This window comes from Globicephala melas, chromosome 8, assembly GCF_963455315.2.
Source record: "Globicephala melas chromosome 8, mGloMel1.2, whole genome shotgun sequence".
In the NCBI taxonomy this organism is placed as follows: Eukaryota; Metazoa; Chordata; class Mammalia; order Artiodactyla; family Delphinidae; genus Globicephala; species Globicephala melas.
The window spans coordinates 83268130-83293011 of record NC_083321.1 but is presented as its reverse complement, the minus strand read 5'-3'; the positions used below and the strand labels follow the sequence as shown (position 1 = coordinate 83293011).

General features: G+C 38.4%; 1 protein-coding gene and 1 pseudogene across 1 annotated transcript in view; one reads left to right on the top strand and one right to left on the bottom strand.

Annotated features, from left to right (window-relative positions):
- The window catches only part of ELMOD1 (ELMO domain containing 1), a 111379-nt gene that overhangs the window by 65295 nt on the left and 21202 nt on the right, over positions 1 to 24882 (bottom strand). The window contains exon 2 of the mRNA XM_060304002.2: positions 4794 to 4895. Within this exon, the coding sequence (XP_060159985.1) occupies positions 4794 to 4810 (17 nt within the window). The 5' untranslated portion in view covers positions 4811 to 4895. The remainder of the gene's footprint in view (positions 1 to 4793; positions 4896 to 24882) is intronic.
- Positions 11089 to 12874, top strand: LOC138842794 (tigger transposable element-derived protein 1-like; annotated as a pseudogene).

Genomic DNA, 24882 nt, shown 5'->3' with positions numbered 1-24882 from the left:
TACCTAGAGACACATACAGACTGAAAATAAGGGGATGGAAAAAGATATTCCATGCAAATGGAAACCAAAAGAAAGCTGGAGTAGCAATTCTCATATCAGACAAAATAGACTTTAAAATAAAGACTATTAGAAGAGACAAAGAAGGACACTACATAATGATTAAGGGATCGATCCAAGAAGATAAAACAATTGTAAATATTTATGCACCCAACATAGGAACACCTCAATACATGAGGCAAATACTAACAGCCATAAAAGGGGAAATTGACAGTAACACATTCATAGTAGGGGACTTTAACACCCCACTTTCACCAATGGACAGATCATCCAAAATGAAAATAAATAAGGAAACACAAGTTTTAAATGATACATTAAACAAGATGGACTTAATTGATATTTATAGGACACTATCCAAAAACAACAGAATACACATTTTTTTCAAGTGCTCATGAAACATTCTCCAGGATAGATCATATCTTGGGTCACAAATCAAGCCTTGGTAAATTTAAGAAAATTGAAATTGTATTAAGTATCTTTTCCGACCACAACGCCATGAGACTAGATATCAATTACAGGAAAAGATCTGTAAAAAATACAAACACATGGAGGCTAAACAATACACTACATAATAACGAAGTGATCACTGAAGAAATCAAAGAGGAAATAAAAAAATACCTAGAAACAAATGAAAATGGGGACACAACGACCCAAAACCTATGGGATGCAGCAAAAGCAGTTCTAAGGGGGAAGTTTATAGCATTACAAGCCCACCTTAAGAAGCAGGAAACATCTCGAATAAACAACCTAACCTTGCACCTCAAGCAATTAGAGAAAGAAGAACAAAAAAACCTCAAAGCTAGCAGAAGGAAAGAAATCATAAAAATCAGATCAGAAATAAATGAAAAAGAAATGAAGGAAACATTAGCAAAGATCAATAAAACTAAAACCTTGTTCTTTGAGAAGATAAACAAAATAGATAAACCATTAGCCAGACTCATCAAGAAAAAAAGGGAGAACACTCAAATCAATAGAATTAGAAATGAAAAAGAAGAAGTAACAACTGACACTACAGAAATAAAAAAGATCATGAGAGATTACTACAAGCAACTATATGCCAATAAAATGGACAATCTTACTACAAGCAACTCTATGCCAATAAAATGGACAATCTGGAAGAAATGGACAAATTCTTAGAAATGTACAACCTGCCAAGTCTGAATCAGGAATAGAAAATATGAACAGACCAATCACAAGCACTGAAATTGAAACTGTGATTAAAAATCTTCCAACAAACAAAAGCCCAGGACCTGATTGCTTCACAGGCGAATTCTATCAAACATTTAGAGAAGAGCTAACACCTATCCTTCTCAAACTCTTCCAAAATATAGCAGAGGGAGGAACACTCCCAATTCATTCTATGAGGCCACCATCACCTTGATACCAAAACCAGACAAGGATGTCACAAAGAAAGAAAACTACAGGCAAATATCACTGATGAACATAGATGCAAAAATCCTCAACAAAATACTAGCAAATAGAATCCAACAGCACATTAAAAGGATCATACACCATGATCAAGTGGGGTTTATTCCAGGAATGCAAGGATTCTTCAATATACGCAAATCTATCAATGTGATAAACCATATTAACAAATTGAAGGAGAAAAACCATTTGATCATCTCAATAGAGACAGAGAAAGCTTTTGACAAAATTCAACACCATTTATGATAAAAACCCTGCAGAAAGTAGGCATAGAGGGAACTTTCCTCAACATAATAAAGGCCATATATGACAAGCCCACAGCCAACATCATCCTCAATGGTGAAAAACTGAAAGCATTTCCACTAAGATCAGGAAAAAGACAAGGTAGCCCACTCTCACCACTCTTATTCAACATAGTTTTGGAAGTCTTAGCCACAGCAATCAGAGAAGAAAAGGAAATAAAAGGAATCCAAATCGGAAAAGAAGAAGTAAAGCTGTCACTGTTTGCAACTGACATGATACTATACATAGAGAATCCTAAAGATGCTACCAGAAAACTACTAGAGCTAATCAATGAATTTGGTAAAGTAGCAGGATACAAAATTAATGCACAGAAATCTCTGGCATTCCAATATACTAATGATGAAAAATCTGAAAGTGAAATCAAGAAAACACTCCCATTTACCTTTGCAACAAAAAGAATAAAATATCTAGGAATAAACCTACCTAAGGAGACAAAAGAGCTGTATGCAGAAAATTATAAGACACTGATGAAAGAAATTAAAGATGATACAAATAGATGGAGAGATATACCATGTTCTTGGATTGGAAGAATCAACATTGTGAAAATGACTCTACTACCCAAAGCAATCTATAGATTCAATGCAATCCCTATCAAACTACCACTGGCATTTTTCACAGAACTAGAACAAAAAATTTTGCAATTTGTATGGAAAAACAAAAGACCCCGAATAGCCAAAGCAATCTTGAGAACAAAAAACGGAGCTGGAGGAATCAGGCTCCTGGACTTCAGACTATACTACAAAGCTACAGTAATCAAGACAGTATGGTACTGGCACAAAAACAGAACGATAGATCAATGGAAGAGGATAGAAATCCCAGAGATAAACCCACGCACATATGGACACCTTATCTTTGATAAAGGTGGCAGGGATGTACAGTGGAGAAAGGACAGCCTCTTCAATAAGTGGTGCTGGGAAAACTGGACAGGTACATGTAAAAGTATGAGATTAGATCACTCCCTAACACCATACACAAAAATAAGCTCAAAATGGATTAAAGACCTAAATGTAAGGCTAGAAACTATCAAACTCTTAGAGGAAAACATAGGCAGAACACTCTATGACATAAATCACAGCAAGATCCTTTTTGACCCACCTCCTGGAGTAATGGAAATAAAAACAGAAATAAACAAATGAGACCTAATGAAACGTCAAAGCTTTTGCACAGCAAAGGAAACCTTAAACAGGACCAAAAGACAACCCTCAGAATGGGAGAAAATATTTGCAAATGAAGCAACTGACAAAGGATTAATTTTCAAAATTTACAAGCAGCTCATGCAGCTCAATAACAAAAAACCAAACAACCCAATCCAAAAATGGGCAGAAGACCTAAATAGACATTTCTCGAAAGAAGATATACAGACTGCCAACAAACACATGAAAGAATGCTCAACATCATTAATCATTAGAGAAATGCAAATCAAAACTACAATGAGATATCGTCTCATACCAGTCAAATGGCCATCATCAAAAAATCTAGAAACAATAAATGCTGGAGAGGGTGTGGAGAAAAGGGAACACTGTTGCACTGCTGGTGGGAATGTGAATTGGTTCAGCCACTATGGAGAACAGTATGGAGGTTCCTTAAAAAACTACAAATAGAACTACCATATGACCCAGCAATCCCACTACTGGGCATATACCCTGAGAAAACCAAAATTCAAAAAGAGTCATGTACCAAAATGTTCATTGCAGCTCTATTTACAATAGCCCGGAGATGGAAACAACCTAAGTGTCCATCATCGGATGAATGGATAAAGAAGATGTGGCACATATATACAATGGAATATTACTCAGCCATAAAAAGAAACGAAATTGAGCTATTTGTAATGAGGTGGATAGACCTAGAGTTTGTCATACAGAGTAAAGTAAGTCAGAAAGAGAAAGACAAATACCGTATGCTAACACATATATATGGAATTTAAGAAAAAAAAAAGTCATGAAGAACCTAGGGGTAAGACAGGAATAAAGACACAGACCTACTGGAGAACAGACGAGGATATGGGGAGGGGGAACGGTGAGCTGTGACAGGGCGAGAGAGAGGCATGGAATACATACACTAACAAACGTAAGGTAGATAGCTAGTGGGAAGCAGCCGCATGGCAGAGGGATATCGGCTGGGTGCTTTCTGACCGCCTGGAGGGGTGGGATAGGGAGGGTGGGAGGGAGGGAGATGCAAGAGGGAAGAGATATGGGAACATATGTATATGTATAACTGATTCACTTAGTTATAAAGCAGAAACTAACACACCATTGTAAAGCAATTATACCCCAATAAAGATGTTAAAAAAAAATTAATGCAGATTTAAGAGGCATCACTGAGGCAGGAAAAGCTAAAGCTTAGAACATATTTTTCACCAAAAAAGAACATTTGAAAATGCCTGTATGGGTTGGCCAGCCAACCAAAATCTACTTTTTTTTTTTTTTTTTTTGCGGTACGTGGGCCTCTCACTGCTGTGGCCTCTCCCGTTGCGGATCACAGGCTCCGGACGCGCAGGCTCAACGGCCATGGCTCACGGGCCCAGCCTCTCCGCGGCATGTGGGATCTTCCCGGACCGGGGCACGAACCCGTGTCCCCTGCATCCGCAGGCGGACTCTCAACCACTGCGCCACTAGGGAAGCCCCAAAATCTACTTTTAAAATTACTTTTTTAGGAAAATGATTCTACACAAATTATATTGATTCCTTGACTACTAACGCCTCAAACCTGAACCTTGGGGCTTTAGAAACACAAGGCATCAAAGCGTGTCTGCCCCATGGTTTTGTGCCTATATTCTTTTATAATCTCTTGTAATCTCCTACTTGTAAGTGCTCTCTCTTAGCATCAGTATGGGTATAGAGTTGGCAGAGAAACCTTATGTCCAAATTGTTCTTAGCCAAAATACAATGTTATTTTATGCAGTCCTAGAGAACTGGTTATAGGATCACAAATGGTGAACAGAAATATACTAATTGTTAAGGAAGTTTCTCCATTTCAGAGTGCTCATCCAGGAAACCATAAATACTTACCTCAGGAAGTGCTTCATTGTGCCTGTTTTGATTATCCAGGTGTTATACAAATGGTTCTCAAGTAATTGCTTCCAAATTTGCCTTTGTCAAAGTAAATGTAAGCTGTGGAAGAAATTAGATATATTTACTGTTAATGGAGCTGGAAATCCCAACCCCCAAATTTCTGCTTACCTTAGTAAGCAGATAAGGTGCTATGCACCCAGAACTTTACCAGCTGAACTGCCCACACTGCAATACAATTCAATGGATGGCAATTATAGCTAAAGCCTTTCACTTTATAATTACACAATTAGTCTCTTATTTTAAGTCACTTGCTGGAGCAATTGTTTGTTTCACGAGCAATCCCTTCAATAGTAAACTTTGCCTCTATTTTGGATACTGTTCCTATATTTTGAAGAACAGTATTTGTATGAAAGACATAAATGAAGAACCATTAAATTAACTATTCTGATTTCCATATAGCAAATGTTCTTAAATCTGGCAGCCTCAACCTTCCAGAAGTACAACTCAAAAAATAACTAAAAGCAACTGGTAATGTCTCTAAGCTAAAAAATAGCTGATAAAGAGCAAGTACTCCAAACAAATGAATGATATGCCCCTGGCCCCATTGTGGGGGGCTCCGTGAATGAAACAGTGAAATTATATAATTGTTTAGCACATTTCAGTTTACAATATACTTTCACAAAATCCACTATATCAAGTTATTGGTCTTCCAACAAGGAAGGACACCAGAAGCTGCCTACAAAGCAGCAAATTAGTATGAGATGTGAAGAAACAGACTAGAGAAGAGAGAGTGGCTGGAAGAAATAGCAGAATGAAGTTACCTCATGAGAGAGACAAACGGAATGCTAGCTACAACAACAAGGTAAGGTACTAAATGTGTGGACAAATGGCTTATGGCAGAGACACAATTACCCACTAGAACAGCCCAGGGAATACGGAAACTCGGCCTAAACAAAAGCCAGTCTTTTCGCTTTTTTAAAAAATTGAGGTATAGATGACTTACAATATTACATAAGTTTCAGATGTACAACATAGTGATTCACAATTTTTAAAGGTTGTACTCCATTTATACTTATTGTAAAATATTGGATATATTCCCTGTTCTATACAATATATCCTTGTAGCTTATTTATTATATATATAGTAGTTTGTATCTCTTAATCCCCTACTTGTCTCTTGCCCCTCCCCCATCCCTCACCCCACTGGTAACCACTAGCTTGTTCTCTAGATCTGTGAGTCTGTTTCTTTTTGCTATACTTACGAGTTTTTTTTTTTAGCTTCCATATATAAGTGATATCATGCATTATGTTATTCTCTGACTTATTTCGCTTAGCATAATACCCTTCAAGTCCATCCATGTTGTTGCAAATAGCAAAATCTTGTTCTTTTTTATGGCTGAGTAGTATTCCATTGTGTATATATACCACATCCTTTTTACCCACTCATCTGTTGATGGACACTTTAGTTGCTTCCATATCTTGGCAACTGTAAATAATGCTGCTATGATATTGGGGTGCATGTATCTTTTAATGTTTTCATTTTTGGGGGGAAACATACCCAGGAGTGGAATTGCTGGCTCATATGGTAGTAATATTTTTATTTTTTTGAGAAAGTGCTATACTGTTTTCCACACTGGCTACACCAATTTACATTCCCAACAGTGGACAAGATTTACTTTTTTTCCACACTCTCACAAGCATTTATTGTTTGTCAACTTTTTGATGATGGCCATTCTGACCAGTCTGAGGTGATACCTTATTGTAGTTTTGTATTTCATTAATAATTAGTGATGTTGAGCATCTTTTCATGTGTTTTTCGGACATCTGTAGGTCTTCTACAGAGAAATGTCTATTTAGATCTTCTACCCATTTTTGATTGGGCCATCTGTTTTTTTGATATTGAGCTGCATGAGCATATTTTGGAGATTAATCCCTTGTCAGTCGCTTCATTTGCAAATATTTTCTCCAATTCTGTGGGCTGTCTTTTGATTTTGTTTATGCTTTCCTTTGCTGTGCAAAATTAGTTCCCCATTTTTTAATTTTTGTTTTTATTTTCATTATTCTAGGAGGTGGATACAAAAAGATATTGCTGCAATTTATGTCGTAAAGTGTTTTGCCTATGTTTTCCTCTAAGAATTTTATAGTATCTGGACTTACATTTAGGTATTTAATCCATTTTCAGTTTATTTTTGTGTATGGTGTTAGAGAATGTCCTAACATTCTTTTTCATTCTTTTGCATGTAGCTGTCCAGTTTTCCCAGCACCACTTATTGAAGAGGCTGCCTTTTCTCCACTATATATTCTTACCTCCTTTGTCAATAGATTAATTGACCATAGGTGAGTGGGTTTATTTCTGGGCTTTCTATCCTGTTCCATTGATCTACATTTCTGTTTTTCTGCCAGTACCATACTGTCTTGATGACTGTAGCTTTGTAATATAGTCTGAAGTCAGGAAGCCTGATTCTCCAGCTCTGTTTTTCTTTCTCAAGATTGCTTTGGCTATTTGGGGTCTTTTGTGTTTCCCTATAAATTAAAAAATTTTTTGTTCCAGTCCTGTGAAAAATGCCATTGGTAATTTAATAGGGATTGCATTAAATCTGTAGATTGCCTTGGGTAGTATAGTCATTTTGACAATATTCATTCTTCCAATCCAAGAACATGGTATGTCTTTCCATCTGTTTGTGTCATTTTTGATTTCTTTTTTTTTTTAATTAATTAATTTATTTTTGACTGTGTTGGGTCTTTGTTGCTGTGTACAGGCTTTCCCTAGTTGCAGCGAGCAGGGGCTACTCTTCATTGTGGTGCACGGGTTTCTCATTGTGGTGGCTTTTCTTGCTGCAGAGCACGCGCTCTAGGCACGCGGGCTTCAGTAGTTGTGGCACACAAGCTCAGTAGTTGTGGCTTGTGGGCTTAGTTTCTCCATGGACTGTGGGATCTTCCCAGACCAGGGATCGAACCCATGTTTCCTGCATTGGCCACCGCACCACCAGGGAAGTCCTCATCTTCAATTTCTTTCATCAGCATCTTATAGTTTTCAGAGTACAGGCCTTTTGCCTCCTTAGGTACATTTATATCTAGGTATTTTATTCTTTTTGATGTGATGGTAAATGGGATTATTTCCTTAATTTCTCTTTCTGATGTTTCATTGTTAGCGTATAGAAATGCAACAGATTTCTGTGTATTAAGTTTGTATTCTGCAAATTTACTGAATTCATTCATGAGCTCTAGTAGTTTTCTGGTAGTATCTTTAGGATTTTCTATGTATAATATCATGTCATCTGCAAACCAAGTTGGCTTTACTTCTTTTCCAATTTGGATTCCTTTTATTTTTTTTCTTCTCTGATTGCCCTGGCTCAGACTTCTAAAATTATGTTGAATAAAAGTAGTGAGAGTGGACATCCTTGTCTTGTTCCTGATCTTAGAGTAAATACTTTCAGCTTTTCGCTGTTGAGTATGATGTTAGCTGTGGGTTTGTCATATACAGTCTTTATTATGTTATGTTATAATAAAGGTACGTTCCCTATATGCCCACTTTCTGGAGAGCTTTTATCATAAATGGGTGTTGAATATATACTGTTCATCTCTGTTTGTTTGTTCTTTAAATCTTCTAGCTCTTTATTAAACTTTTCTTGTATCCTTTCAGTCTGTGCCTCCATTCCTTTTCTGAGATCTTGGATCATCTTTACTATCATTACTCTGAATTCTTTTTCAGGTAGATTGCATATCTCTACTTCACTTAGCTGTTCTTCTGAGGTTTTATCTTATTCCTTCATCGGGAACATCTTTCTCTGCCATCTCATTTTGTCTAAATTTCTCTGTGGTCTCTGTTCCTCAGGCTGCAGGAATGTAGTTCCTTTTTCTTTTGGTGTCTGCCCCCTGGTGAGTGGCACTGGTCTAGAAGGTGTGCAGGCTTCCTGGTGGAAGGAACTGGTGCCAGCCCACTGGTGAGTGGAGCTGGGTCTTATCCCTTTGGTGGGAAGGGCTGTGTCAAGGGGTGTGTTTAGAGCTGGCAGTGGGCTCAGAATGACTTTAGGCAGCCTGTCTGCTGGTGGGTGGGGCTGTGTTCCCACCCTGTTGGTTGTTTGGCCTGAGCATCCCAGTACTGGAGCCTGCAGGCTGTTGCATGGGGCCAGATCTCATGCCAAAATGGTGTCCTCCAGGAGAGCTCACACCAATGAATATTCCCTGGGGCTGCTACCACCAGTGCCCTCGCCCCCACAGTGAGCCATGACCACTCCCCATCTGCCAGAAGACCCTCCAAGAAATGCAGATAGGTCTGGCCCAGGCTTCTATGGAGTCACTGCTTTGCCCTGGGTCCCAATGCATGTGAAACCTTGTGTGTGACCTCTAAGAGTGGAGTCTCTGTTCCCCCCAGTTCTGTGGAGCTCCTGCATTCAAGTTCCACTGGCCTTCAACATCAGATGTTTTGGAGGCTCCTCCACCTGATACCAGACCCCCAGGGTGAGGAGCATAATGTGGGGCTCACAACTCTCACTCCCATGGGAGAACCTCTGCAATATAATTATTTTCTAGTTTGTGGGTCACCCATCTGGCAGGTATGGGATTTGATTATATTGCAAAATCACCCCTCCTATCATCTCGTTGTGGCTTATTTGTCTTTGGGTGTAGAATATCTTTTTCGGTAGGTTCAAGTCTTTTTTGTTGATGGTTGTTCAGCAGTTAGTTGTGAATTTGTTTTTTTCATGAGAGGAGATTTCTTCTGCTCTGCCATCTTGTCTCTTGCCCCTCTCAATCATATGGTTTTTATTCTTCAATTTGTTAATGTGGTATATCACATTGATTGGTTTGTGGATACTGAACCATCCTTGCATCCCTGGGATAAATTCCACTTGAGTATGGTAAATTATCCTTTTAGTGTACTGTTGGATTCAATTTGCTAAGATTTTGTTGAGGTTTTTGCATCTATGTTCATCAGTGATATTGGCCTGTAATTTTCTTTTTGTGTGATATCTTTGTCTAGTTTTGGTATCAGAGTGATGCTGGCCTCATCGAATGAGTACAGAAGCATTTTTTTCCTCTGCAATTTTTTGGAATAGTTTGAGAAGGATAGGTGTAAACTCTTCTCTAAATGTTTGGTAGAATTCACCTCTAAAGCCATTTGGTGGCTGGACCTTTGTTTGTTGGGGGTTTTGCCAGTATTTTCTTTAATACACAGCTATTTCTGTAAATATTTCATGCATGCTTGAAAAAAATTTCTACATGTCAACTTAAGATTGTGGTTGCTTCTGGGAAAAGAGGGAGTGTTTTAGGATCAGGGACTGGGAAAATGGCCTTCAATTTTATAAATGTTTTATTTATTAAAAAGCAAAATAAAGAGGAAAAATTTTGAGTGGTGGGAATGTATATTATTCTTGTACTTTTGGGTCTTTTAGAAACAAATCCAAATTTTAATTAAAAACTGTTAGTGCCCACCCAGAGCCCAGAACATGGTTTCAAATACATTCTCCAGTTAAAGGAACCAGGGCTTCTTGGGAAAATGGCTGATTCTAGTGTTTGGGCAGGAAATATACAAGGTAAGCCTGCTGTGTCTTCTTGTTCCAGAAAATAAGGAAGTGCTCAAAAGACAAACAACTGGGGATATATCAAATAAACACAGGAGCCAACTGAAGGAGTTCCTGATGGTCAAAGCAGAACAATTTGAGTAACAAAATAAATAAAGTATTATTGGATAATAACTCAAAGTATAAAATAAATATCCATGACTCTATACTGATATAAATAAATGACTGAATACATAAATAAATGTACATAAATCTTTCACACAAAATATTTCCAAATAATTTCTGTAGATACTCTGTCCTCAAGGAGGTGGAGCATAACTCTTTACCCCTTAAATACAGGCTGGACATACAAGCATACCTTGTTTTATTGTGCTTCACTTTATTGTCTTCACAGATATTGCATATTTTTAAAAATTGAAAGTTTGTGGCAATCCTGTGCTAAGTGAGTCTATTAGTGACATTTTTCCAATAGCATTTCATCACTTTGTGTCTCTATGTCAGATTCTGGTAATTCTTACAATATTTCAATATTTTTCATTATTATCATATTTGTTATTGTTACCTGTGATTATGATCTTTGATGTTACTATTGTAATGTTTTGGGGCACCATGAACTGCTTCCACATAAGATGGCAAACTTAATTGATAAATGTTGTGCATATTCTGATTGCTGCACCAACCAGCCATTCCCCTGTCTTTCTCCTTCTCCTTGGGCTTCACTATTCCCTGAGACGCAAGAATATTGAAATTAGGTCTGTTAATAACCCTACCATGGCCTCTAAGTGTTCAAGTGAAAGGAAGAGTCACACATCTCTCACTTTAAATCAAAAGCTAGAAATAATTAAGCTTAGTGAGGAAGGACTGTTGAAACCAAGGTAGACCAAAAGCTAAGCCTCTTGCATCAAACAGTTAGCTGAATTCTGAATGCAAAGAAAAAGCTCTTGAAGGAAAGTAAAAGTGCTACTCCAGTGAACACACAGATAAAAAGAAAGTAAAACAGCCTCACTGCTGATATGGAGAAAGTTTTAGTGATCTGGATAGACGATCAAACCAGCCACAATACTCCCTTAAGCCAAAGCCTAATCCAGAGGAAGGTCCTAACTCTCCTCAATTCTATGAAGGCTGAGACAGGTGAGGAAACTACAGAAGAAAAATTTGAAGCTAGCAGGGGTTGGTTCATGAGGTTTAAGGAAAGAAGCCATCTCTATAACATCAAAGTGCAAAATTCAGCAAGTGCTGATGTAGAAGCTGCAAAAAGTTATCCAAAAGATCTAGCTAAGATAATTCATGAATGTGGCTCCTCTAAGCAGGTTTTCAATGTAGACAAAACAGTCTTCTATTGGAAGAAGATGTCACCTAAGACTTTTACAGCTAGAGAGGAGAAGTCATTGCTTGGTGTCAAAGCTTCAAATGACAAGCTGACTCTCTTGTTAGGGGTCAATGCAGCTGGTGACCTTAAGTTGAAGCCAGTGCTCATTTACCATTCAGAAAATCCTAGGTCCCATAAGAATTAGGCTAAATCTACTCTACCTGTGCTCTATAAATGGAACAACAAAGTCTGATGACAGCACATCTGTTTACAACATGGTTTACTGACTCTTTTAAGCTCACTGTTGAGAACTTCTGCTAGAAAAAAGGATTCCTTTGAATATATTACTGCTCATTGTCAATGCACCTGGTCACCCAAGAGCTCTGATGGAGAGGTACAATGGGATTCACATTGTTTCCATACCTGCTAAGACAATATCCATCCTGCAGTCCATGGGTCAAGGAGTCATTCCAACGTTAAAGTCTTATTATTTAAGAAATACGTTAGTAAGGCTATAGCCGCCATAGATGATTCCTCTAGTGGATTTCAAAGTCAACTGAAAACCTTTTGGAAAGGATTCACCATTCTAGATGCTACTGAGAACATTCATGATTAACAGGATTTTGGAAGAAGTTGATTCCAACTTTCATGGACGACTTTGAGGGGTTGAAGACTTCAGTGGAGTAAGTAATTGAAAATATGGTGAAAACAGCAAGAGAACCAGAATTAGAAGTGAAGTCTGAGTCTGTGACTAAATTGCTTCAATCTCATAAAATTTGAACAGATGAGGAGTTGCAAAGAAAGTGGTTTCTTGGGATGGAATCAACTCCTGGTGAAGATGCTGTGAAGACTGTTGAAATGACAAAAATGGATTTAATAAACTTAGTTGATAAAGCAGTGGCAGGGCTTGAGAGGACTGACTCCCATTTTGAAAGAAGCTCTTCTGTGGGTAAAATGCCATCAAACAGCTACAGAAAAATTGTTCATGGAAGAAAGGGCCAATCAATGCACCAAACTTTGTTGTTGTCTTATTTTAAGAAATTGCCACAGCCACCCCAATTTTTAGCAACCACCACCCTGATCAGTCGGCAGCCATCAACATCGAGGCAAGACCCTTCACCAGGAAAACACCTAATGAGGGATATACCAGAAAATATCCAGTATTCCTCAAAACTCTCAAGATCAAAAACAAGGAAAATCTGGGAAGCTGTCACAGTCAAGAGGTACCTGAGGAGACATGATTACTAAACGCAATGTGGTATCAAGAATGGGATCCTAGGATAGAAAAAGAACATTAAGTTAAAACTAGGGAAATCTAGGACAGATATGGGAAGATGGCAGAGAAGTAAGACATGGAGATCACCTTCTTCCCCACAGATATATCAAAAATACATCTACATGTGGAACAACTCCTTCAGAACACCTACTGAATGCTAAGAAGACCTCAGACCTCCAAAAAGGCAGGAAAATCTCCATGTAACTGGGTAGGACAAAAGAAAAAAAAGAGAGAAAAAGGAATTGGGATGGGACCTGCGCCTCTGGGAGGGAGCTGTGAAGGAGGAAAAGTTTCCGCATGCTGGGAAGCCCCCTCACTGGCAGGGACAGGGGGAGCTTTGGCGCCTCAGAGAAAAGTGCACCAACAGGGGTACAGAGGGCAAAGCAGAGAGAATCCTGTCCAGAGGATCAGTGCTGACCAGCACTCCCCAGCCTGAGATGCTTGTTTGCACACCAGGGCGGGTGGGGGCTGGGTGCTGAGGCTCGGGCTTTAGAGGTCAGACCCCAGGGAGAGGACTGGGATTGACTGCATTAAGACAGCCTGAGGCGGCTAGTGCGCCACAGCTGAGGGAGTCCGGGAAGAAGCCTGGGCCTACCAGAGAGTAAGTGACCATTGTTGTGGGGTGCTCAAATAGAAGGAGGGGCCCGCCATAGGAATGTCTTTCTCTGTGTGCTCACAGACAGCAGGGCATAGCCTAAATGAGCTCCAGGTGGGCGCAAGCCATGGCTGCTACCTCGGACCCAAGAGGTGGGCGTGACGGCTACCACTGCCACCACTGCCACCAAGCAACCTGAGACCAAGCACATGTCACTGCCAACACCTTCCCGGGAGCCTCTGCAGCCCTCTATTGCCAAGGGTCCTGCAATCGGTGGCCAACTTCCCTAGGAGAGTGCACGGCATGCCTCAGGCTGTTGTAACTTCCTGCCGGCCTCTGCCACTGCAGGCACTCCCCTCAGAACCCAATTGTGACTGTAATCCCTCCTTCTCCCCGGCCTGAGTGAGCAAGTGAACCCAAATCAGCCGCTGCTTTCTCGCCCTCTTGCCTGGGGGGAGAACACATGCCTGAAGGTGGCCCACATACCAAAACCACATGCTTTGGTTTTGGTGGGGCCAAAACCAAAGCTGAACTCCAGGGGTGGTGTGACCAAAGAAGAGGAAGGGAAATCTCTCTGTGCAGCCACAGGGGCAGCTGATTAAATCCCTGCAATCGGCTTGGTAAACCCTGCATCTGTGGAATACCTGAAAAGATGAGCTTTCCCACAATCGAGGCTGTGGACTTTGGGGGCAGGTACACACAGAAGTTGGGCCAGGTCAGAGTCTGAGCTGGCCCCACAGTGCCCACAGCAGGTCCAGAGATCTACCTAGAGTTTGCTTTCTGCTTTTGATTTGTTTTTGGTTTTTTATTTTTGTTACTTTAGTTTTTAGTGTTTGTTTTCATTTTTGGGTTCATTTATTTGTTCAGTTGCTCTCTTCCTTTTTGTTTTCTCTTATTTGTGTGTGTGTGTCTGTTTTTGCTTTTACCATTAGTCTTGGGGTTTTGTTTGTTCGTTTTTTTTTTTTTTTTTCCTTTCCTTCTGTGCCGTGTGGCTTGCAGGGTTTTGCTGCTCTGGACAAGGTTTGGGCCTGAGTCTCTGAGGTGGGAGAGCCAAGTCCAGGATGTTGGACCAACAGAGAACTCCCAGTCCCAGGGAATATTAATCAGCAAGAGCTCTCCTAGAGGTCCCCATCTCAACATCAAGACCCAGCTCCACCCAATGCCCAGCAAACTCCAGTGCTGGAGACCTCACAGCAAACAACTAGCAAGACAGGAACACAACTCCACCCATTAGCAGAAAGGCTGCCTAAAGTCATACTAAGCTCACAAACACAACAAAACACACCACCAGACATGGCCCTGCCCATCAGAGGGACAAGATCCAGCTCCACCCACCAGAACACAGGCACTAGTCTCCCGCTCCAGGAAGCCTACACAAGCCACTGGACCAAGCTCACCCACTGGGGACAGACACCAGAAGAGGAACTACGATCCTGCAGCCTGCAGAAAGGAGACCCCAAACACAGTAAATTAAACAAAATGAGAAGACAAGAGAAATATGCTGCAGATGAAGGAGCAAAGTAAAAAACCATAAGCCCAAACAAATGATGAGGAAATAGCAGTCTACCTGAGTAATGATAGTAAAGGTGATCGAAAATCTCAGAAACAGAAGAGAGAAAATAGAAGAAACATTTAACAAGGAACTAGAAGAACTAAAGAACAAAAAAACAGTGATGAACAACACAATAACTGAAATTAAAAATACACTAGAAGGAATCAATAGCAGAATAACTGAGGCAGAAGAATGGATAAGTGAACTGCAAGATAGAATGGTGGAAATAACTGCTGCAGAGCAGAATAAAGAATAAAAAGAATTGAGAACAGTCTCAGAGACCTCTGGGACAACATTAAACTCATGAATGTTCAAATTATAGGGGTCCCAGAAGAAGAAGAGAAAGACAAAGGGTCCAAGAAAATATTTGAAGAGATTATAGTTGAAAACTTCCCTAACATGGGAAAGGAAATAGTCAATCAAGTTCAGGAAGTGCAGAGAGTCCCATATAGGATAAAACCAAGGAGAAACATTCTGAAACACATGTTAATCAAACAATCAAAAATTAAATACAAAGAAAAAATATTAAATGCAGCAAGGGAAAGCAACAAATAACATACCAGGGAATCCCCATAAGTTTATCAGCTGATTTTTCAGCAGAAACCCTGCAGGCCAGAGGGAGTGGCAGGACACATTTAAAGTGATGAAAGGGAAAAACCTACAACTAAGATTACTCTATCCAGCAAGGATCTCATTCAGATTCAACAGAGAAATCAAAAGCTTACAGACAAGCAAAAGCTAAGAGAACTCAGCACCACCAAACTAGCGCTACGAGAAATGCTAAAGGAATTTCTCTAAGTGGAAAACAAAAGAGAAGAAAAAGACCTACAAAAACAAATCCAAAAAATTAAGAAAATTGTAATAGGAACATACACATTGATAATTACCTTAAATATAAATGGATTAAATGTTCCAACCAAAAGGCACAGACTGGCTGAATGGATACAAAAACAAAAACCATATATATGCTGTCCACAAGAGACCCACTTCAGACCTAGGGACACATACAGACTGAAAGTGAGAGGATGGAAAATGATATTCCATGCAAACGTAAATCAAAAGAAAGCTGGAGTAGCAATACTCATATCAGATAAAATAGACGTTAAGATAAAGGCTGTTACAAGAGACAATGAAGGACACTACATAATGATTAAGGGATCAATCCAAGAAGATATAACAATTATAAATATACGTGCACCCAACATAGGAGCACCTCAATACATAAGGCAAATGTTAACAGTTATAAAAGGAGATATCGACAGTAACACAATAATAGCAGGGGATTTTAACACCTCATTTACACCAATGGACAGATCATCCAGACAGAAAATCAATAAGGAAACACAAGCTTTAAATGACACAATAAACCAGATAGATTTAATTGATATTTATAAGACATTCCATCTGAAAACAGAAGAATACACTTTCTTCTCAAGTGCGCATGTAATATTCTTCAGGATAGAGCACATCTTGGGTCACAAATCAAGCGTTGGTAAAGTTAAGAAATAGGAAATTGTACCAAGCATCTTTTCCAACCACAATGCTATGAGATTAGAAATGAATTGCAGGAAAAAAAAACTGTAAAAAACACAAACACATGGAGGCTAAACAATGTGCAACTAAATAACCTAGAGATCACTGAAGAAATCAAAGAGGAAATCAAAAAATACCTAGAGACAAATGACAACTAAAACACAACACAAAACCTATGGGATGCAGCAAAAGCAGCCCTAAGAGAGAAGTTTAAAGCAATACAATCCTACCTCAAGAAACAAGAAAAATCTCAAATAAACAATCTAACCCTACACTTAAAACAACTGAGAAAGAAGAAGAAGAAGAACAACAAAACCCCCAAATTTAGTAGAAGGAAAGAAATCATAAAGATCAGAGCAGAAATAAATGAAATAGAAAAAAAGAAAACAACAGCAAAGATCAATAAAACTAAAATCTGGTTCTTTGAGAAGATAAACAAAATTGATAAACCTTTAGCCAGACTTATTAAGAAAAAGATGAAGAGGACTCAAATCAATAAAGTTAGAAATGAAAATAGAGAACTTACAATGGACAACACAGAAATGCATAGCATCATAAGAGACTACTACAAGCAACTATATGCCAATAAAATGGACAACCTGGAAGAAATGGACAAATTCTTAGAAAGGTATAATCTTCCAAGAATGAACCAGGAAGAAATAGTAAATATGAACAGACCAATCACAAGTAAGGAAATTGAAACAGTGATTAAAAATCTTCCCACAAACAAAAGTCCAGGACCATATGGCTTCACAGGTGTATTCTAAAAAACATTTAGAGAAGAGCTGACACCCATCCTTCTCAAACTATTCCAAAAAATTGCAGAGGAAAAAATGATTCTGCACTCATTCGATGAGGCCAGCATCACCCTGAAACCAAAAAATATCAAAGATATCATAAAAAAAGAAAATTACAGAGCAGTATCACTGATGAATATAGACACAAAAATCCTCAACAAAATACTAGCAAACAGAATCCAGCAAAACATTAAAAGGATAATACACCATGATCAAGTGGGATTTATCCCAGGGATGCAAGGATTCTTCAATATATGCAAATCAATCAATGTGATACACCACATTAACAAACTGAAGAATAAAAACCATGTGATCATCTCAATAGATGCAGAAAAAGTTTTTGACAAAATTCAACACCTATTTATGATTAAAAAAACTCTCCAGAAAGTGGGCATAGAGGGACACTACCTCAACATAATAAAGGCCATATATGATAGACCCACAGCAAACATCATTCTCAATGGTGAAAAACTGACAGCATTTCCTCTAAGATCAGGAAGAAGATAAGGAGGTCCACTCTTGCCACTATTGCTCAACACAGTTTTGGAAGTCTTAGCCATGGCAATCAGAGGAGAAAAAGTAAGAAAAGGAATACAAATTGGAAACGAAGAAGTGAAATTGTCACTGTTTGCAGATGACATGATACTATACATAGAAACTCCTAAAGATGCTACCAGAAAACTACTAGAGCTAATCAATGAATTTGGTAAAGTTGCAGGATGCAAAATTAATGCACAGAAATCTTTTGCATTCCTATAAACTAACAATGAAAGATCAGAAAGAGAAATTAAGGAAATATTCCCATTCACCACTGCAACAAAAAGAATGAAATACCTAGGAATAAACCTACCCAAGGAGGTAAAAGACCTGTACTCAGAAACTATAAAACACTGATGAAAGAAATCAAAGATGACATAAACAGATGGAGAGATATACCATGTTCTTGGATTGGAAGAATCAATATTGTGAAACTAACTATACTACCTAAAGCAATCTATAGATTCAGTGCAATTCCTATCAAATTACCAATGGCATTTTTCCCAGAACTAGAACAAAAGTTCTTAAAATGTGTATGGAGACACAAAAGACCCTGAATAGCCAAAGCAATCTTGAGAAAAAAGCAGAGTTGGAGGAATCAGGCTCCCTGACTTCAGACTATACTACAAAGCTACCGTAATCAAGACAATATGGTACTGGCGCCAAAACATAAATATAGATCAATGGAACAGGATAGAAAGCCCAGAGATAAACCTATGCACCTATGGTCATCTAGTCTATGACAAAGGAGACAAGAATATACAATGGAGAAGAGACTGTCTCTTCAATAAATTGTGTGGGGAAAACTGGACAGCTAGAGGTAAAAGAATGAAATTAGAACACTCCCTAACACCACACACAAAAATAAACTCAAAATGAGTTAAAGACCTAGATGTAAGACCGGACACTATAAAACTCTTAGAGGAAAACATAGGCAAAACAGTCTTTGACATAAATCACAGCAAGATCTTTTTTGACCCACCCTCTAGAGTAATGGAAATAAAAGCAAAAATAAATGGGACCTAATGAAACTTGAAAGCTTTTGTACAGCAAAGGAAACCATAAACAAGATGAAAAGACAACCCTCAGAAGGGGAGAAAATATTTGCAAATGATTCAACGGACAAAGGATTAATCTCCAAAATATATAAACAGCTCATGCAGCTCAATATCAAAAAACAAACAACCCAATCCAAAAATGGGTGAAGACTTAAATAGGCATTTCTCCAAAGAAGACATACAGCTGGCCAAGAGGCACATGAAAAGATGTTCAACGTCACTAAGTTTTAGAGAAATGAATATCAAAACTACACTAAGGCATCACCTTCCACTCATCAGAATGACATCATCAAAAAGTCTACAAACAGTAAATGCTGGAGCGGGTGTAGAGAAAAGGGAACCCTCTTGCACTGCTGGTGGGAATGTAAATTGATACAACCACTATGGAGAACAGTATGGAGGTTCCTTAAAAAAATAAAAATAGATTTATCATATGACACAGAAATCCCACTACTGGGCATATACCCAGAGAAAACCATAATTCAAAAAGACACATACACCCCAATGTTCATTGCAGCACTATTTACAACAGCCAGGTCATGGAAGCAACCTCAATGCCCATCGACAGATGAATGGATAAAGAAGATGTGGTACATATATACAATGGAATATTACTCAGCCCTAAAAAGGAACGAAATTAGGGCTTCCCTGGTGGCGGAATGGTTGAGAGTCCGCCTGCCGATGCAGGGGACGCGGGTTCGTGCCCCGGTCCGGGAAGATCCCACATGCCGTGGAGCAGCTGGGCCCGTGAGCTATGGCCGCTGAGCCTGCGTGTCCGGAGCCTGTGCTCCGCAACGGGAGAGACCGCAACAGTGAGAGGCCCGCGTACCGCAAAAAAAAAAAAAAAAAAAGGAACGAAATTGGGTCATTTGTAGAGACGTGGATGGACCTAGAGACTGTCATACAGAGTGAAATAAGTCAGAAAGGGAAATACAAATATCGTATATTAATGCGTATATGTGGAATCTAGAAAAATGGTACCTGTCTGCAAGGCAGAAATAGAGACACAAACGTAGAGAACAAACATATTGGCACCAAGAGAGAATGGGGGGTGGAATGAATTGGGAGATTGGGATTGACATATATACACTAAAACGTATAAAATAGATAACTAATGAAAACTTGCTGTATACCACAGGGAACTCCATTTCTCTGTACAATAGAAACTAACACAACATTGTAAAACAATTATATCCCAATTTTTAAAAAATAGGGAAATCTGAATAAGCATAGATTTTAGTTAAAAATTTGGTATCAATATCAGTCCATTAATCGTGACAAATTTATCATATTAATGTAAGATGTTAACAATAGAGGAGACTGTGTGCTAATATAAGGAAACTTTCTGTAGTATCTTTGTAATTTTTCTATAAACCTAAAATTATTCTAAAATTTAAAAAAATTATTACAATGTGTTAGTGCCTACTATGCTCTAGACACAGAGTTAGGCACTAGGGATACAGGGTGAACAAGAGGGGCATGAATTCCATCCTCCAGACCCAAGAGTCTTGAGGAAGACAGAGAAGAAGATGATACACAAATACAAATAGCTACTTAACCACAATATTACAAGTGGAAATAGGTGCTGTGACAGTGAATGTGAGAGATGTTTACCTTAGATGTAGGGTTCTGGGGGTTCCCCAAATAGCACATGCAAATTCCTAGAAGCAAGAAAATACATGATGTATAGAGGGGAAAACACTCAATATGACCTAGTGTGGTGCTCAATGAGAGGAACAGGTAAAAACAGGGATGGTAAAATACGGAAGGGCAAGAAGGGGTCAGATCATCAAAGGCTTTATGCAATATTAAAGAACTTTGAACCTTATCCCATGAGCAGTGAAGAACTATTGAAAATTATAGACTTGGATGTGACATAATCAGAGTTCTAGTTTTAAAAGTGTAATCTCACTGTAGTATAGAGAATAAATTAGATTGTGGTGAAATTATAGGTAGGGGCATCATTTATAAGGTTACAGTCATCTAGGCAAACATAATAATGACAGAATAAAGCAAAAGACAGAGACAGAATGTTTTGGATTGGCGAGATATATAGAAGACAAAATCAATAGGACTTTTGTTGATTGATTGGGGGGTTAGTTAATGAAGGAAAAGGAAGAGTCAAATATTATGCACATGTTTATGGCTAGCAGCTAGGTAGACAGTGTAATCTTTCACTAAGATATGGAATTCTGGAGATACAGATTTTGGGTCTAGGTGTATTTGGGGATCTTTGGTTCATTTTGAATTTTCAGGGTAAGTGGGAGTGTAGATATATAATACATGGATCTGAAGATCAGGAGAGAAATCCCAGTTGGAGACAAAGATTTGGGCTTCCTCAGCATATAGATGGTAATTAAAACCATAGCCCAGACAAAATACTAAATAAACAGCATATGCAACATTTGTTGGTCATAACAATATTTTTTGTCATTAGGATAATATTAAATTAGAACTATCATACTACTGAGGCAAAAAAGTAATGGAATACATTTCAGAAAGATTTTATCAAAATTTTAAAAAAATTATCCTTAAATAGTTTAATTTCAGTTAGCTAGAAAACTGGTTTACCTAAAAAACTCATTCATAATGATGTGGAATAAATGAAGTATTATAATACTTCAGCTTCCAGTCCTGTACATAGGGGTTCCTGAGTCTGTCCATTAAAACAAAGCAAAACAAAACAAAAAATTTCTCGAATGTTTATGTGCTCAGCACTGTTCTGGTAATGTAACATAGTTTAATATGGCAAAGGATCTTTACTATTTAAGGGAAATTTGGGCAAATTGGCAGAGAGTGTGCATGGTAGTTAAGAGCACAAGTTTTGGAGACAGAGAATTCATGTCTGAGGCACTACCAATAGCCAAATGGCTTTAGACAAGTTGCTTAATCTCTCTGGGGTTCAGTTTTCTTCTCCTGAGATGGGGAGAGAAATCACAACTACCTCGTATGACTGTTCTAAGGATTGAATGAACCAAAGCATGTAATGTGCTTAGCATAGTTAGATGTATATAATATGCAATCAATGAGTTGCTACTCACTTCTGGTATTATTATTTTCTCATTCTTATTATACTGTCCTCTAAAGTAAAAGATCATTTTGTCAAGTCAAGAATCACTTAGGAGACTGTTTAGATAAATTCTGGTAAATTGTGACCTGAACTGGGACACCAACAGTGATGATGAAGAAGGTAGAATCAATTGGAATTGCTGATTGGGTGGGACAGGTGAAGGGAACTAGTAATTAGTTCTAATTATCTGTCCCCCAAACAGGAAACAAAGACAACAATTAGTTCTAATTATTTGCCCCCAAAGAGGAAACACCAAAAATGGCTTTGGGTGGTAGAAGAAAGCCTTTTGCAAATGCTATTTAACTCACTGTTCTTTGGGTACTCATTAAATAACTTCTCTAAATGTTTTCCATAAAAAGCAAAAAGAATTACTTCTTACTTTATTTTTAAATCTAGCTTTGTTTTAAAGGAGGCACACTTGTTAATGTCCTAATTACAGTTAACTAGAAAATCTATATAAAAGACAGGAACAAATCATAGTTGGTGTGCAATATACGATACTCTGAGCCACTATTGATAAGAAATGTCCTTTGAACAGTTTTTCCAGAGTGGCGCTGAGTTAATCTACTCCTTTGTAGCCCAAACAGCATTTCTCAAGTGGTTGGTCAAGACCTAAACTCAGGAAGAATTTGAGTTTACTTTTTGTTTGCACAGCCCTCTAATAAAACAGTAGCCCTGATAGACTTCTCAAGTATTTTACACACCAGCCTGTTTTATGCACCAGACTTTAACTTGATGAAATATGTTACTTGTCTTGTTTATATCTGTCTCACTAATTGAAAAACACTGATATATATTAACTCTTTGTTTAATTCAGACTTATTGAGGTATTATTTACATAAAGTTCACCCATTTTTGGTCAGACATTAGCTCCAAAGCCCCCTGTTTCACAGCACAAAAGGAGAACACGGAAACAGCTCTGGGTGCTATCCCTTCCCTGTAGCTTCGTTTCTAAAGAGGTTTTTAACCCAGGGTGGATATCAGAATTACCTGCTATATTTTAAATCTCTCCTATTGTTCTGAAATTATCTATTTCATGTTTCTTTTCCCTCTGAACTACATACTCCTTCAGGGCATCAGGGAAGCCGCAGGGCCTCATACAGTGCCTGGCACATTCAGTGCTCAATACATATTTATTGAAATGAACTCTGCATCTTTCTCGAGAAATTCACTTCTTTAACAGCACTGTTCAATAACAGCACTAATAAAAACAAAAAATCTCCCCACTGGAAGAAAAAAAACCCTGTTTTTTTTTAAAACCAAAGTAAAGAATATAATCATAATCCTGGTTCCCTGACCCTTTCCCCTTATCTGCAGTAATTTCTCTCCATGTGTACAGGGATATTGTCCTGCCCTATTCTTAAGGGAAGGATCAAATGATTGTGCTCTGGAGATCGACTGACACTTCAGTGCTGTGTGTGGGGTTACGTGACCCTTGCGGCACAAGGAATGGTCTGTTGCTTCTGAAAATTCATCCTCTTACCTGGCATCGAGGAACTTGCCCTGCTTCCTATGAGCAAGAAGCCACCGAGGCTCTTTGTAAAGTACCACAAGGTGACCCCACCTCTTAGAAGCCAATCCATCTATTGAGCACTGCAGGGAATGAGAGACTCAACTACAGGGAAAAGAATTCCCTTCTTTAAGATCTGAATCCCTACATGAGACTGAAAATGCTATTCTGTGGACCAAAAACTTCGTTCGGGATTTTCTGAACGAACTTTTTGCCCAATACAATACTTTCTATGTAGTCCTTCAAATTCTAACTGACTGCATGCCCTCTAACAACCAAAATGCTTGTGGACTCATAATGCTTATACATAAATAAAAGACAATCCACAAGGCAAATACTGTTCCATTGTTATAATCTGCCTAATTTGAAATGATAATGTTTTTTAACTGTTGTATACATTTAAAAATAAAATTTAATTAAAAAAATTAAGCCTCAGCTTAAGATTTTGTGAATAACAGCCAATATTTTCAAAGTGCTTACCATATGCCAGGCAATATTCTTTTTTTTTTTTTTTAAGTTTATTTCCAGTTTACCTTCCTGGGCTGATGCATTTTTTTTAACATCTTTATTGGAGTATAATTGCTTTACAATGGTGTGTTAGTTTCTGCTTTATAACAAAGTGAATCAGCTATATATATACATATATCCCCATACCTCTTCCCTCTTGCCTCTCCCTCTCTCCCACTCTCCCTATCCCACCCCTCTAGGTGGAGACAAAGCACCAAGCTGATCTCCCTGTGCCATGCGGCTGCTTCCCACTAGCTAGCTATTTTACATTTGGTAGTGTATATATGTCTGTGCCACTCTCTCACTTCAACCCAGCTTACCCTTCCCATACCCTGTGTCCTCAAGTCCATTCTCTACATCTGCTTCTTTATTCCTGTCCTGCCCCTAAGTTCTTCAGAAACTTTTTTTTTCTTTTTTTGATTCCATATATATGTGTTAGCATATGATATTTGTTTTTCTCTTTCTGACTTATTTCACTATGTATGACAGACTCTAGGTCCATCCACCTCACTACAAATAACTCAATTTTGTTTCTTTTTATGGCTGAGTAATATTCCATTGTATATATGTGCCACATCTTCTTCATCCATTCATCCGATGATGGGCACTTAGGTTGCTTCCATGTCCTGGCAATTGTAAATAGAGCTGCAATGAACATTGAGGTACATGACTCTTTTTGAATTATGGTTTTTTCATGATATATACCCAGTAGTGGGATTCCTGGGTCATATGGTAGTTCTATTTTTAGTTTTTTAAGCAACCTCCGTACTGTTCTACATAGTGGCTGTATCAGTTTACATTCCCACCAACAGTGCAAGAGG